This window comes from Colobus angolensis, unplaced genomic scaffold, assembly GCF_000951035.1.
Source record: "Colobus angolensis palliatus isolate OR3802 unplaced genomic scaffold, Cang.pa_1.0 Scaffold19, whole genome shotgun sequence".
Taxonomy (NCBI): Eukaryota; Metazoa; Chordata; class Mammalia; order Primates; family Cercopithecidae; genus Colobus; species Colobus angolensis.
The window spans coordinates 14136573-14153585 of record NW_012115043.1 but is presented as its reverse complement, the minus strand read 5'-3'; the positions used below and the strand labels follow the sequence as shown (position 1 = coordinate 14153585).

The window sequence follows — 17013 nt, the reverse complement described above, 5'->3', positions numbered from 1 at the left end:
GTCCAGCCCGCTACCGACCTCCGCTGCGGGATGCTGCGCTCCACGTCCACGGTCACCCTGCTCTCGGGCGGCGCCGCCAGGACGCCCGGGGCGCCCAGCAGGAGGGTGAGTAGCTGGGGGCGGGAGCCGCCGCCGTCCAGTTCCCCCATCCTGGCCGCCCTCTCTGGAGGGCACTAGGGATCGGAAAACTCGGGAGCCAGCACCTGGCCCCGACGCCCCATCCTGGGCTCAACTCCCCGGTCCTGTGCCGGCTCAGGCAGTGACTCTCCCTCTTGAGGTTTCAGGGGGCCCACCAGCTGGCAGGAGACGGCTTAGGGGACTTTATGGAATTCCCAGAGATTTCCTCTCCTTCCTGCCTCTCTGTCAAGCCGAGTTTATTGGTGTCACCAGTTTTAAAATCAAGGAAGACATTTGTGCAGTGTCCCTACCTTGAGACCCCAAATAAAGAATGTATTTAAAACTCAAACTTTCCTTTTTCCATTAATTAAAAGAAAGACGGCGTCACTTGTGTCCACTAGTGATAGGGTAATTCTAGAGTGGGGTTAGCCAAGCCGGGCACCACTGTGCAAATCAGAACAGCAGCCGGCCGCCCAGGAGCCCAACTGTGTGGGACTCGGGTTTATGTAAATCACTTCTTTCTGACTTAAATATTAGCACAGTGACAACAATGGCAGCACTGAAAGCTGGGGACAGCATCTCCAGGGAAGGTTTCCCTTTGGAAGTGCTGTTTCTTTTTTATCTTTGTGCCATCTTTTCCCATCTCTCCAGGTGCTCTATAAAAGAAATGCTCCATCTTTCTAACAGGGTCAATGCCTTCGAGCAACTGCTAGGGGCTTGGCTTGTGGCTTTTTAGTTCTTCCATTTATCATGATCTTCAGTACTTATCATTTGGTACCTCTTTACTCTGAGACTTCTGTAATCGTGTTTCCTCAAGATTTAAACAGGTGGTTAAGTCCAAAGCAAAACCCCCAATGGTCCTCCTGTCTGTGTGCAGGTCTTGGACCTGCTTATTTGCTTTTACATGTCTTAAGCGAGTGATGGTGGTCACCTTATAAGCTGTCTTTCTTTAGCGCTAGAAGAAAGATGTGTTACTCTTGGGCATAGGCCAACTGATGGATTCTGAGGTGTGTGTGTGTGCACTCACCAGACACTTAGGTTGTGTACACACACGCACGCCTCAGAATCCATCAGTTGGCTCACGCCCAAGATTGACAGAACTCCAGTTGTCCTATCATTAGCATCATAGAATAAGATCCACATTGGGTCCAAGGGGGTTTCCAGCTGCAGTCCTGGCCTTACTCTAAGTTGGGTGTTTGTATTTTTCTATGGAAATCTTTCTCAATTTGAACACAATTGCAACTAAGAAAGAATGAAGTCACTGAAAAGCTAACCCTGAGCCCTGAGAGGATCATATGTGTAACCAGACTGCATGAATTGCGTGAAATTCTCTGTAACTTCCCTTCCAGAGCTGGGGATTAGTTGGGGTACCTAACCTAATATGGTGGATTGATGCAAAAGTGACTAGTATCCCAGATAACATTTCTGAAGATTTTTGGTCAAACATTTCCTTTGGAGTATTTCTTTAATTGTAGGTGCTTTGGTGTCGGGCACACTGTGACACTCTTGAAAAGACTTTGCCTTTTGAATAAGATGGCAGACATATTTTGGACTGGAGAACTCAGGGCTCAGGTTCAGGCCATGCAGGGCTGTCCTGAGTGCACTGGTACTTGTTTCTGGAAAGAAGCTATCTAAAGGGTGCAGGGTTCCCCCCAACTTTATGGTTTCTAGCTCTGCTCATGATTTGCAGATGTTACAGGTACTATCTGTGTGTGTGCTGGGGATTGTGTGTGTGGTGGGAAGCTGTGAGATGTTGATTAATTGATTTATTGAACATTCATAAACCTTTTTCTGTGTGGTAAAGGGCTGGCATTGGGGTCCACTCTACCTGTAGAGGCAGACATTGTCCCAAACTAACGTCAAACAAAGTGGTGATGGTTATAGTGAGGTGAAGAGTTTACAAAGTTCTGTAGAAGCTAAAATAAAGGTTCTTCCTGAGGCATCAGGGGAAGGCTCTCACTACAGGTATGTTTTTTTGAAATGGAGTCTCACTCTGTCACCCAGGCTGGAGTGCAGTGGTGTGATCTCAGCTCACTGCAGCCTCTACCTCCCAGGTTCAAGCAGTCCTCTTGCCTCAGCTTCCTGAGTAGCTGGGACTACAGGTGCACACCACCATGCTCGGCTAATTTTTGTGTTTTTAGTGGAGACGGGGTTTCGTCATGTTGGCCAGCCTGGTCTTGAACTCCTGACCTGAAGTGATCCAGCTGCCTCAGCCTCCCAAAGTGCTGGGATTACAGGCATGAGCCACCCCATCCCACCTACAGGTGATGTTTGAGTTTAATCTTGCAGGATGAGTAGAATTTGTAGGGGAATTGACGTTATTGAGATCCTGAAAGGTGGAAATAACCATCTCACTGGAATACTTGGCATATATAGTAATGTACTGCATAACCACATTTCGGTCAACAACAGCATATATGATGGTGTTGGAATGGCAGGCTATATCGTATCTCCTAGGTGTGTGGTAGGCTATACCATCTAGGTTTGTATAAGTGCACTCTATGATGTTTACACAACGACAAAAATCACACATGATGCATTTCTCAGAATGCATCTCCATGGTTAAATGACACATGACTACTTTATGATGATGGAAAATTGGACCTGCTTTGGGACAAAATGCCTATTGTTTAGAAAAGCAGGAACAGGATGTCCTGAAAATAAAATTTAAGACCAAATAATCATTGGAAGTGTACCTGAAGTTGAAAGTTGTTCAGTAAATACTGTATTGTTCTGTTATTCCTCTCTGATGGTGGACAAGTGATGGTCTTGAACATGTTAGCCGTTAAAATTGTATTTCTGGTTCATCCAAAGAGCTCAGCAAGTTTGGGACTGCAGGGGAAACCAGCCTATGTGCGTCCAGATATTCAAACCAACCAGAAGTGGTGGTGACAGCTGACACTGAGCAGGGACTCCTGCGAGCCAGCTGCCAAGGGTTATGTGGCTGACTGGACTGTCACCAGCTAGCCTTTGTTCAATGGCTGCCACCTGCAATTTGTATTTCCTTCTTATCTGAAATCATCTCTCAAGGAAAAAAAAACAAACAGGTGGAGAGAGTAATTTCTGTCAGCTGATAAACAAAGCTCTGAAAGGCATTTATGGATGCCAACCAGCAGAAGCTGTGAAATTAAAAAAACTCCCTTCAAACAAGTTGTGCACTAAAAATAGTTTTATCTATGGCAACAGCAGGAAGACAAATTGACTGGAGAATAACCACAGCCAGAAGATGACCTTGGGGAATGGGGGGAAACAATTTTAAAAATATTGACTTTGCTTCATGCTTTTGAAAGGAATTTTGTAAATGCCAGTTAGTCTTGCTAAATGGGCCTTTGAAATGGAAGGTTCGTTGTGTGGCCAGGTTGTGTGCTTTGTGGGGAAGGCATGTGTTGCTTTGTGGCTCCCCCTCAAAGCACACAACCCAGCCACACAACCGACCTTTCGGCACGATACTTAGTGCCGAGTATTTTTGGCTAAGCTGTTCCACTCCTGGGCTGTGGAATGATAGACCTGTCAAGGATCTTCTCCAGCACCTTGCTCTCTTGATAATAAGAGACTGTTGACTGGTGTTGCTGGTATCATGACTCCTCACTGGCACAGAAAAAAACAAAACAAAACCCAACAAGGTCACAGGATAGGACTATCTCCTAGCCTGCCCTTGCTGATATCTCTTTCTATTTGGCAAAGGCTTCCTCTGTTAAACACTGGAATGGGCCTGCTAGTCATTGTTCCTTGGCTAATGTGCCCCTCTCTTATGTCCCATTGCTGCCTGACTGGCTGAAAGTAAAGAATTCTCCTTAGCTGGCTTCTGAATGATCAGACAGGTGTTTACTGCACTCCCCTTTCTCAGAAGACAGGAACGTCTGTGCACATAAGCTCTCTATCATCCCACAGGTTCTGAGGAAGGGACCCAGATGTTGTGGGACCCTTGGCCTCTGGTGGAAGGAAGCTGGCTGCAGCATTCATTGGGGAAGGGGAGGTGGATCCTGCTGCACCCAGAAAACAGGCTGGCTGCACACAGGGCCCTCCTGAGCCAGCCCCTGATGGGCTAAGTTGTGAGGGTTTGGAACCATGGCGTCCTCTGGGCTAAGGGCAGGGCTTAAACCTCTGCTGGTCAAAAATGACAATTGTAGGCTCAGAAAAAAAGTGCCCAGCTCTATGCTTTTTTTCTTTCACCTTGCCTTGTTTGATATAGGATGAACAGACGTGAATTCTGGAGACTCATAAGGAAACTTGATTTCTCCTAGACATTTATGGAGATCCCATGGCTTTTCCACAAAGGATGTGGAATGTGATTTTGACCCATTTGTCTCTGGGGCACTGATGGAGTGCTGTGTATGAGGTCCCTGTTGTAGCTTACCTATGCCGTGCGTCCGTATGTGAACAAGAGACCTGGAGGCTGGTGTCACCAAGCCCTGGTCACTGGGGAAGCTTTCAAGTCAATTAGCCTCAAATGTTCTTGTCTAATTGAGTTCAAGGAGCTGTGGGCGCAGGGCTGACTAACTAGAGACCATGTTAAATATTTCAACGCAAGATACTTCTCAGCACTCATCATGCCTTATGGTCTTATGGAGTTCCAGTACTTCTCCAGCACACGAAAGAGCAATACAGTGGTGTTTACCTCTTTCCCTCTTTGGTGAGTGATAGTTCCTAAGTGTCAACCACACTCCTTGTTCTTTTTCACTCTTAAAGGCCAGGGTGATCTTTCTAAAATACTAAATCTAGTCTCCTGACTCCTCAGCTTCAAGAGCCTCCTTGGTACTGCAAGGAAAAAGTTCACACTCCTTAGGGTAGCATCTAGGCCCTCTGGTTTGGCCCGTGCCTGTCCTGTTTCCCCTCCCTATATATACTCTTCTCAGATATTCCGAATCATTTGCCATTCCCCCGAGCTTTCGATGCTGTTCCTTGCCTCTTTGCTTTTCTTCATGTTTCTCCTCTGATAAGGGTTGTCTCCTCCAGGAAGCCTGCCCTGAACCCTGAACCCTCCTTCTGATGTTCCTCTAGAGGCCTGTGCATGCCACCATTACTCGTGTCACCTGTGATTACCAACTGGAAGACAGGGCTTAGGAACCACCTGTCCCCAGACCTGGTGGAATAGGCACTTAAAAACAGAAATCTCACCAGGTCCTGCAGGAGCCACGGTTAACATTGAATGGGCAAATGGAAAAACAGGAAGAGAAGCTTTGGGTTAAAGCCATCCCATCACCTCTGACCCACCTGGGCAGGAAACAGGTGACAAATACATGGGAATACTGGCCCAGGTGAGGAGTTTGACAGTTCTGGGAAATCCTCCAAATATTCGAGTTGCCTCATCCTGCTGCACAGTTGGAGCTTCATCCCTTTGATTCAGTCAGTGGTTCTCAACCGGTTATACACAGAATCACTGGCAGGCTTACAATAACCGTGTCGAGGCCTCATCACAAACCAATTAACTGGGAACCTCTGGAAGTACAGAAAAAGCTAGGAAGCTTCCCAGGTGATTCTAATATGCAGCAAGCTAAGACTATTTCTTTAAGCATTACTTTCTTCTATAGCTTTCTTGGAAATGCAGACACTCCTGGGACAGTGTTGCAGAAAGGAACCTTGGGCCTTGTGGGATGAAGGGCAGAGTGGTGGTGGGGCAGGGCAGGGGAGTCCTCACACTCCCAAGTCACACTGGTATCTTTGTGTGCCTTCATCCACCTGTGTTTTCTCTCTGGATCTTGGCGTTTGAGGCACACTGTGTGCCTGATACAGAACACAGCCACAGAGAGCAGGAATGTTTTGTATGCCTCTGAGCTAAGAATGGTTTTTACAGGGGCCTGCAAAACCTAAATATTTACTGTCTGGCTCTCTACAGAAAAAGTTTGCCCCACCCTGATGTAGATAACTGGGCTGCAAGTTCAGGGCCACAGCAGAGCCAAGAGGTCTAATCTAGACGGAGCATGCTCCGTTCCGCATGCAGCCTGCTGCAGTCTCCTGGGATTTGCTACTTGTGCTGAGCAGAGTCTGGGGTCTGTTCCCCACAGCCACACTTACAAGGGCCCCACCTTTTGTCATTAAGGGGAGCTGGGCAGGGACCCACAGTCACAAAGTGGAACAGGCCTGAGAGAAATGTAAATACACTCGGCTAATTTCCTCAGGGAAATCCATCTCTGTAAACTGTTTAGCAAACCCCTGCCACCTCCCTGAGTCATCTTCTCCACCCCCTTTTTATTTGAGAGGATATTTTTCCCCTGGGTGAGCTCAGCTGCCCGAAGTTGAGAGCATGATGATACTGGATCTGCAGAGTACCCCCTAAGTGAGACCCAGGCCATCCGTCTCCACAAAAGGGTCAGAAACAAGGCCCAAGGGGACCCATGTCTCTGGGGCACTGATGGAGCACCCCCAGGGGCCCTGGATTGCCAAAAAGGGTTTTGTTGTGCTTTTTCTTGTGGAGGAAACCTGAATGCTACCTGTCCCTCCCTTGCTATCCCTCCCAGGGGGGTTGGTTTCAAGAAAGTGCAAGGCACTCCAGGGAGTTTCAGGTATATTCTTACTTTGTTTTAGTTCAACCTAAAAAAACTACAAAACCCAACGCTGAGTGAGTGCCCATCATGTGTTGATACTATGCTAAGCATGGTAGGGGCTATAAAAGTGGTGATGGTACAAAGCTTGCTTGATCACCCCCCCTGTGTTTTCCCTTCCATCCATTTTGTAGTGCATGGAACACAGGAGGCACTGAAAATGACCAGCTGGATTATTGAATGAGCTCAGATTTGAATGTTAATCTCTTCCTCCAAAGATTTGAATGGCTCCTTATTGTCTTCTGACTAGAGCCAGTGCTTCTCTATCATGCATTTGTAGATTGATAGCTCAGCCCCTACCTATTTGTTCATTTTCCTGTCCTACCCAGGCTTAGGTTCTTATTCTTGGAACTTGCCAGCTTCTGTGCATTTGGCACAGACTGGAACGCCTTACCTGATAGCTGTTGTTGTTATGATAGTGGGTTCTCCAAACCTCACTGACCTGAAAACTTCTTCCTGTCCTTCTATACCCAGCTCAAATGGTATCCCGAGGGACTTTCCCTTGTACTCCCACCTCCCATTAAGATTAGAGTTCTTCTTCCTATATTCCCATGATAATAAACAATGCTTACAGAGTGCTTAATGTGTGCCAGAAATTGTCGTAAGCTCTTTACACACATTAGCTAATTTAATCCTCACAACTTTCCTAACGGGGTGCAGCATTGTTAGCTCTGTTTTACAACTAGGGTAATGGAAGTACTGAAGACTAAGTGGCTTTCCAAAGGTCTCAAAGCTAGTAGGTGTCAGAACCAATATTGGAAGGCAGGAAGTGCATTTTCACTGTGCTTTAACCACAAAGCTATCCTGTCTCTCTACACCTTGTATTGGTTATTCCAAGTGTTCTTCATTGCCTGGTTGGGGTATATTTCTAGATTATGTACTCCTTAGGGGCACAGCTATTTTTTTTTTTTTTTGCCATTGTAGTACCCTCATAGTCCCTAAAAAGTATTTTGCAAGTGGTGGGTGCTCAGTAACTGAGTAATAAAGTACGCTGAGTCCAGCTTCCTGCTTTGATCCCCTGGAAGAGACCCTTGCCCCCAGGGACAGCTGGTCAGGTAGCAGTGGTGTTCAAGGTAGGATGCAGTTCTTCGCATTGTTTATAACACAAGCCCTGAACCAGCTGCTTTGGGAACCCCTGGGAATAAAGTGCCCTACCTGCCCTTCAGGCACTGCCAAGCCTGCGGCAGCTCTGGAGATTGTGTATCTGAGTTTCAGGAGACCATGGAGATCAGCCTCGTAAAATGCTCGGAGGTAAGGAATGTTGCCTTGATGTTACTCAGGGGGAGATTTTCCCATGGGGAGATTGCTGAAAGTGAATGAATGGAGGGAGGTAGACTGTACTCAGTCAACTTTATTGGTGGTTCAGGGGTTACTGTCCTTAGTGCTTCTGTTAGGGATTCAGCGTACCTTTTAGACCTTTAGAATGTGGCCCTTGCTGCTCCTGAAGCAGTCCTGTGGAAGCATTAGTCTCTTTCTGGATCTGTCTCTTTCTGACGTATTTTCTCCCAATCTTTATTATTACTATTACTACTATTAATATTTTAATAAAAAATTTACATATACTTAACATTGTTGCCACCAACACAGAAATCTGTTTCCTTAAGAATATTTTCCCCCTACATCTACACAAGTTATCAGGGAATATTTAAAAAATAAAAATAGGATTATTCTTAATGTTTTGTTCTGCAACTTTCTTTTTTCCCCATGACCATACATTTGGCTGTCTTGTAAGGAATATGTGTAATCCCGTTCTAAGCTGGGTTTAAATTGCTCCTGAACATCCAGTCCATCAGTGGGTCAGTATTTATTAAAGAAAAACCAGCTGTGCTCCTTAATGTTTTGATAAAGCACCTCTGTTGACAAGAGTAAACTTTAAACAGGGTGCTGCAGTAGCCTCAAGCACCTGCTGCAACTGCCAAGTGTCTTTGAAGTCGTATGTTTTATTTTACAAGTTCATTTTATTTTATGCATTCTGTTTACCTTGTGGCTTTGTATACCTCAGGGTATTGCTCAGTGTGAGAGCCTCATATAAGGGTCGCCTAGCCCATCATAGGAAGCGTGTTGAGGAATATAGATGGGCAGATGAAGAATGGGCTCAAGCCAGGGGAGGGACCATCTCACTTTGGAGTGATTGGATGGACCCATGGGGTCCCCTTTCTCAAAATTATGACCGTTAAGGACTACCCCTCTAAAATAATCAACCAACTAAAAGTCATCACTTACAGTGTTAATGTCTCTGATTCATTGACCAAATTGTTATTTTCATGGAAACAGGGCTGTGAGGCTAAGCAGGTCTGTTTCATTTTGAAGCATATAGTATGATGATAACATCTAGATAATAGTAAAAATATCTGGCTGTGTGCAGTGGCTCATGCCTGTAATCCCAACACATTTGGAGGCCGAGACAGGAGGATTGCTTGAGCCCAGGAGTCTGAGACCCACGTGGGCAACATAGTAAGACTCTTTGTCTACCAAAATAAAAAATTAGCCAGGCATGGTGATGCATGCCTGTGGTCCCAGCCATTTGCGAGGCTGAGGTTGGAGAATCACTTGAGCTCAGGAAACTGAGGCTGCAGTGCTATGATTGCACCACTGCACTCCAGCCTGGGCAACAGAGCAAGATCCAGTCTCAAAATAAATAAATAATCAACTCAAAATAAAAATATCTAATATTCATAGAGGCTTACTATTTGACACTCTCCTTTTATCCCATTTTACTCTTGAGATTCAGAGAGATTAAGTAACTTTCCCATAGACACACAGATAGTAGATGTTGGTGCCTGTGTATGTGTGTGTGTGTGCGTGCATAGGATATATGTACATGTGTACACATTTGTGTGTGTGTGTGTAAGGGATGTGGTGCAGGAGAAAAGAACTTCCTTTTCCTTGCAGAATTATGCATGAACTAGACCCAGCCTAATAGGATATTGTTGAGCACCACAGGTTTGGACTGTCTATATGGTCTGAGTTACACTTTGATGCTTGTGCAAATGGTTGAAACCAGTTTGAGGGGCCTGGAGCCAAAGGGTTGCCTTTCTCTGGAGAGATTCAAAGTTCCCATCAGTGTTGTTGCCTATCAGGAAAGAGAGCTGCCTGGTAGTATGGCTTGATTTCTTTTTGGCCAACATGACTGACGGTGAGCTTTGAAGGTTGCTTACAAAGTTGGCTGCACAAGAGGCAATGATAACCGTGGGGGTCAGGCCACATCTGATTCCGGGGTACCCTGGGGGATGATGCTTGCCAAGAGGAGGATGAGGATGCAGAGGGATCTTGAAACCAAGTCATGTGATTTAAAGAACTGGGGTTGTTTCGTCCAGAAGAAAGGAGGTTCAAGGGACAGGAAGACTGTCTAGAGAAAGGGGAATTATTTTGTAGTCCAAGGACAACCCTGGGTCCATTAGGTAGAAATTCTGGTGTAAACTCAGATCAGGAAGTTAGAGGTGCCTGGTAGCAAAGTGCAATGCCTCGGAGGGTGGCAGTGGTATATGTGGAAGTGCTAACATGGGTCCCAAACCTGGGATCCCTAACTTGTTCATGGAAAATGAACAGGCTGGTGCCACCTGTCAGGTACATTTTTGGGTGCTGGATTTCTTCATAGGTGGGCAGGTTGAACTCAAGAGGTGTTTGACGTTCCCTGTAGCTCTGGGCTTCTAGGCTGCAGGTTAGTTTTGCTCAGAGGCCACCCTGCGGACCAGTGCAGATCTGTGACCCTGCCAACCAGACTGGGGCGGGGGTGGAAAGGGTTTGTTTGCTAGGGCTGCTGTGAAAACTACCACAACGCCAGTGGCTTAAACAACAGAAATTTCTTGTCTCACAGTTCTGGAGGTTAGTGGCCCAAAATTAAGATGTTGGCAAGGTTGGTTTCTTCTGAGATCTATGAAGGAACTATCTGTTCCAGGCCCTTCTCCTTGGCTGTTGACAGGTCGTCTTAATGTTTATATGACGTTCACCCTGTATGTGTATCTGTCCCCAAATTTTGTACTCTTATAAGGACACCAGTCATTTTGATTTAGGGCCACCCTTATGATCTCATTTTTACTTGATTACCTCTGTAAAGACCCTGTCTCCGAATAAGGTCACATTCTGAGATGCCAGAAAAGTGGTTAGGACTTCAGTGGATGAATTTTAGGGGGATGCAATTAAATCCATACTAGGGCGCAAACAGCGCTCCCATGAATCGAGCCCATATGGCATTTCAGGCATGTGATGGGGGCCATGAGTATAAGAGCTAAGAATGTAAGCCCCAGAGACTGCCTGGGTTCAAATCTCAGTTCTGCCATTTCCCAGCCATGTAACCCTTCAGAGGCTTAGCTTACTCATCTGCAAAATGGGGCAGGTAAGAGAATCTATTACCATGGGTTTGTGGTGAGGGTTAAATGAATAAATACCTGTAAAGCACTTAGAAGGTTCCTATACATGGTTAGCTATTACGATTATTACTGTTATTGTCCCCTTGTACTACAGATTATAGTAGTCCATTTTTCACGCTGTTGAGTAGGAATATGACTTTGCTCCTAGTCACCCTTTGTCAACAGAATATGATAAATCACACAAGTTGTAGCTTCTCTCCCTGAATGGTGTAATGCTTTTTTATTTTTAACAGAAATGGTACAAGTTAGACTTTAAAAAATCATTTAGGAACCTTTATGCAATATTTCAGTGAACTTTGTTGGCAATCTTTAATAAACTGACATGAGGATCTCAGTGACTAGTGACAAATATGCTGGTATAGCTAATTAAGGGCTCAGATATCTTACCAACTCATAAGCATTACATTTTCTTCTCCTGTGCCTTTCCAGCTAACTGTCTTACTTTTAGTCTGTATTAAGCAAACAGGGACAGCTTTTTTAAAATTTTTAATTGTAGCAACGTACTTGTGAGATTTACCATTTTGACCCTTTTTAAGTGTATAGTTCAGTAGCATTAAGTGCATCCACACTGTTGTGCAAATGGCACCACCATCTATCTCTAGGATTTTTTTCATCTTCCCAAACTGGGATTCCACGCCCGTTAAATACTAACTTTCCCTGTATTTTTACCCGCTGGCCACCACGGTTCCACTTTCTGTCTGTATGATTTTATTACTCCTGGTACCTCATCTAAGTAGAATCATACAGTATTTGTTTTTTGCCACTGGCTTATTTCACTTAGCAAAGTGTCTTCAAGGTTTATCCATGTTGTAGCATGTGTTAGAATTTCCTTCCTTTTTAATATTGGGTAATATTCCATTGTATGTATAAATCATATTTTGTTCATCTGTCAGTGGACATTTGGGTTGCTCCCACCTTTTGGCTATTGTGAATAATGCTGCTATGAACATGGGTATGCAGACTTTTTTGGAAAAAAGTTGTGATTAAACATGTACATGTATATTATAGAAAAATTAAATATATAGGCAAGTAGAAAGCACCCTCCCATCCCAATAGAGATATCCGCTGTGCATATTTTGGCTTCTGTCCCTCTAGCTATATTTTTGCCTATACTTGTGAAATGAGATCATTCTATACATATTGTTATGGAACCTGAGCCATTGGTAAGGAAATGTTTGAAATGGATCAAGTGATGTGGTAGTTTCCTTCTTTGAGCCCCAGGGTGGTGGTTACCTGTGCTGTACCAAGCTGGCCTGGTACTGTGAAGATAAGGCTGGCCTTATCTCCTGTATGGCTCCTATATGATCAGGGCAATGATCTCCATTGAAAGTAGGGGAAACAGGCTGTGAGAAGCCCAAGGTCATCTGGCTCTTTCTGCCCCAAATGCTGACTCCTAACTGGCCTCTCCTTTCCCTCTCTTCTAGGCAAATGTTTGCAGACTACGGCTGACCGTACCTCCTGAGAGTCCAGTTCCTGAGCAAAGTGAAAAGAAGATTGAGAGAAAAGAGCAGGTAAGGTATCTCTGAGGCAAACCCCCGAAAATTCCAGTCTCTACCCTTAACCCACTCTCCCATCTCCTAACCAGGCCATTCCCAGAGGCTGAGTGTTTGCGCCTCTGTTGAGGAGAAGACCCTCTCAACCTTCCCACCTCATCTTCCGTCTTCCCAGAAGACAGAGAGCTCTCCCCAGCTGGCTCTGCCAGCGATGTGCCCTGCTCTTGTTTCTTGTTGAACACTGTGGCTTTGTGTTGCCTTGAAGCTGCAGGGACACTGGCCTTAGTGACAGGTGCTATGGCAGGGAATGTGGGTTTTTCTGAAACAGCCCAATCCAGTTGCATCAAAGGGCCTATTGTGAGCAGCTGGCGGGGCTGGAGCCTTTCTTAGCAGCTTGGAGCAGCAGCCTGGGGCCCTGCTCCCGCAGAAGAGAGGAAGGTCTGGCAGGCAGCATGGTGCGGGGAAAGGGCACTTTCTTGGCTGGGGGTAGGAGGCATTCCGCAAACGTTTTTGTGCCGGCTCCTGTGCTAAGTCCTGAGGCCAAGAAGATAAGTATGTCCTTGCCTTGGAGGAATTTGCAGTTTTCTGGGTGAGACAATGATGATGCGATATTTCAGGTGTTAGGATCCATCCCTGTCAGACGGAATCTGGGAACACAGAGAAGGAAATAACTGACTGCTTAGGAGGTGACAGTGAAGTAGGAGGCTTGAAGGATAAAGAGGAGGTCCTGCTGACCTCTAGGCCTGTGGTCCTGGCCAACCCATTTTACTCATTCATAATTATGGGGCACCTACTGCATTCCAGGCACTGTTCTAGAAAGTAGGAGTATAGTAGTGAACAAAGCAGTCAACCAAATCTGTCATCCATGGAACTTACATTCTAGTGGGACAAGAATGAAAGTAAACAAAATAATTAAGTACATTTTATAGAGGTTAGGAGGTGGTAAGTGCTGATGGAGACAAAGTAAATGAAGGGGATGGGGTGCCAGGAAGTAGGCAGTACTTTTTCTTGTGCATGTATTTTATATGATTATAAAATAAAATAAAATGATACGATATAAATGTCATAAATGGAATCATGATATAGTGACCTCTTGAAATACAAGCCTTGCTTTGGGGTTAACCATGAATGTGGTCAACTATAAAAAAGAAAGTTTTCATTGACGGCGAAGTGTTTGATACTGTCCCTAAGTTTACCGTAGGCCTCTGTCTGTCCTTGCCGTCTCCTCCCCACTTTCTACCAAGGACAGAGAGCTGCCTGCGCTGATGCAAGTGATGAATGCCAGGGAAAGGAAGTAGGGAGAAAGGGAAATGAAGTTCTGACTAGAGAAAGTGAGAAGAAGTAAAATTGCTGATCTGCCTACAAAGAGTGGATGAGTTCCACTAAAAAGATCCAGAAAAACAGCTAGTTCTGCAGCAGGGAAAAAAATGAGGGGGATATGGGACCTCTGGAAAATAAGGTGCCACTCAGAGACAAATGGGGTCCTAGTATCCTAGTAAAGGACGAGCAGCCAGTTTGAACGGGCTTTCACTGGCCAAAAATGGGAACAACTGGAGCATCAAACAGAGTAATGAGAGTCAATGGGTTATAACACAATGAATATTTAAAAAAAATCCTTATGTTTATAGTAATAATTGGAGAAGAAGAGTAGAGGTGCAAGATGAGAGGATAAAAAAGGGAAGCCTCCTTTTTTTGATAGAACACTAGCTAATCAGTTCAGAAAATCTGTTTTGTAACCTCCAGGTATACTCATCAATAGATGCAAAAATGAGTTAGTGAAAGATTATTGTAGGATACTCTCAAAGTATCACCCCAACGGATTACTGATTCTAAAGGGACAGTACCTTCACAGTGGAGTAGGCAGGCAGCCAGCATTTCAACTGAGTGATTCAAACTAGCTTCACCAATAGTGGGACGAGCTGATGTTACATGACTTCTGAGGTGATTCAGCTAAGAGGTGCACAACATCACATACGTAATATTCATGCCAAGCTTGTTTAACTGAATCTAATAATAAGGAAACAGAAAACCAGAATTTGGGACATTCTACAAAACAATTGGCCTGAATCCCTCAATAAATTCAATGTTATTTTTAAAAAAGATGAGAATTTGTTGCAGATAACAGACTAAAGAGACCTAACATTAAATGTAATGAGTGAACCTGGATTAGATCTTGGCAAAAAAAAAAAAAAAAAAAAATCCTATAAAAGATATGCTGGGATGGCTATACAATTTTGTATATGCACTATATATTACATATTATTAAATAAATGTTACTTTTCTTGTGATAATGGTACTATGGTTATGTAGCTGAGTGGCTCTTTCAGCTTCTGTGTAACTTCGAACATTCTCCAAAGACAAAGTTTGGGAGTAAAAGTCCTAAACAGAGAGTGGAAGTGGTCAGGCTTCAGCTGCTGCACACCTGCTGATGAACAGGATTGAGTGGGGACATCTGTCACTAGGCAGTGTCCCCTTCTGTCCTCACTGCTCCTCTCCCTGCCTATCCCTTTTAGAGCTGATGACTTGGTCCAAGACATGGGCCTGGGCTGTGTCCAGGTGCTCAGAGCTGCTTAGAACACTTTTTGAAGAAGTGGCCTAAGCTGGAGTGAGGGACAGGACAAGGGCCTGGTGGCTGTGCCTGTTGGTACAGATGGTAGAGGAACTGGGGAATATAGTCTTTTGGAGTTAGACCCAAGCTTCGTGCCTTGGGAGATGTTTGTGAAAGTTTTCTGAGTGCCAAAAGTGGGGTATTAGGTGCTGGAGGACCCTGGAGGGTCTGTAACCACTGAAGAAGAATTAAGTAATTCCACAGAAGGAGCCTCGTATGTTTAGCTGTGTTGAGTGGAGTCAACAAATTGTGTGCCAGTTTGCCTGTTTGTCTTGAATAGTGCTTTTCAAACTTGTCAATAGGACCCTCTTTGAAAACAAATTGAAATGTTTTACTGATCCCTCATATGCAAACCAAGCAAAAGTGGTGCTAATGGGGGCCCGAGTCCTCCCAGTCTCCCTTTACCCCTCAGCCCCCAGACACCCTCCTGTGGATACTTGAGAACTCCAAGGCCCTGAGGAGCACAGGACAGGCACTGCTGGGATAGCCTATGCACCAGGATACTTCTTACACCAGGTGGACCAGGCGTGCAGTCTAAGTGCCTGTGTGTGACACATTGGTGACTCATTGCACAAGAACTGGGGTAGAGGGGAGGAGGGTGGGGCTGTTGTTTCCCTAGGGATGAAGTCCTTGGGTGGTGTCTGCCCTTGAAGTTTCTAGGGGTAACTGGGAGGTTGCTCTGAGTGATTTCATCACCATGTCCTGGCCAGGTTCCTGGCATGAGTCACTGAGGGCCAGGGCCATGCACCGGCGAGGAGACTCTGTAGGGGCCACTTCCTTGGATGTGGTTTCAACATGGCTTCCCCTCCTTGGAACCCGTGGAATTGCAAGATGCCAAAACTCTGGATGACCCTACCTGGTCACATGACTTTGGTTCCTTTGAAGAGGGATCATCTGTGTGCAAAGGCCAGGAGATTGGAGCTGGCTCAGATATGTGAATAGAAAGTAGTAAATGGCCCGATTGACTTCTGTTGAAGTGAGACTTCTCAAGGATTTCCAGGGTCCTGTTAGAGCTGCAAATGACGAGGGCAGCCTGGGCCTTCCTCAGACTTTCACACTGTTGTGGGAGGTGTTTAATATTGCAGGGATGACACAGTGTCATGGGACAGCTGGCCATGCATAGAGGCTCCTGCCATTTGGGCCATTCTTCCATCTGCTGTTCTGCAGTCATTGGAGAGAGGAATTACTCCCAAAGTAGGTGTGTTGTGGATGGCGTATTTTGCCCATTTCCACAAAGGTGTATTTGGAGGCTGTTGGATGCAATTACAACAGGGTCAGCACCTTGTGATGGAGTCAAGGGTTTGTGGGAGTATATTTGGAGGTTTCCTACCCCTAAGGCAGATCCCCTGGCTGCCTGTTCCTTTTAGTCCTTCAGGAGACATCAACTGCCCCGAGACTGCTTTCTGCTGACCACAGATGAGCTCCCAAATGCACAGCTTCCTCATCCTTAAAGTAGACACAACGATGTCTGGTTTCAAAGAGTAAATGAGCTAATATATGCAAAATACCCACCACAGTGTCTGGTTTGTCATATGGATTAAAGAGGTAATGACTAAACGCTGAATCTCTTCCCTTTGAATGCCAAACTCAGTGGCCCTGGGTCTTTGTTTTTATCCCCTTAGACCTTCTGGAGTTATTCTCCTGCCTGAAGCTGCCTGTCCTGCCTCTCCTCCTTCCTGACTTTATTTTCCACACATATAGCATCTCTTCCCTCCTCTTAACCCTTGCTGAGGCCCTAGCCATGCTTGGAGTCCCTTCCCTGGCATGTCTCAGTTTATCCAAGTCTTCCCTGTCCTTCAAGGCTCAGCTAAAGGCCCACTTCCCTTCTGGTAACTTCCCTGACCTCCATGTGCTGTGGTCACTCTTCCCTTAACCTACAGGAC

General features: G+C 45.4%; 1 protein-coding gene across 2 annotated transcripts in view; it reads left to right on the top strand.

The window, feature by feature from the left end:
• Positions 1-6: 6 nt before the first annotated feature.
• Positions 7-17013, top strand: part of MYZAP (myocardial zonula adherens protein) — a 94047-nt gene continuing 77040 nt past the window's right edge. For both annotated transcript variants that reach the window (XM_011940520.1, XM_011940519.1), the window contains exons 1-2: positions 7-105; positions 12454-12540. In XM_011940520.1, coding sequence (XP_011795910.1) covers positions 31-105; positions 12454-12540 — 162 coding nt within the window. In that variant the 5' untranslated portion in view covers positions 7-30. The remainder of the gene's footprint in view (positions 106-12453; positions 12541-17013) is intronic.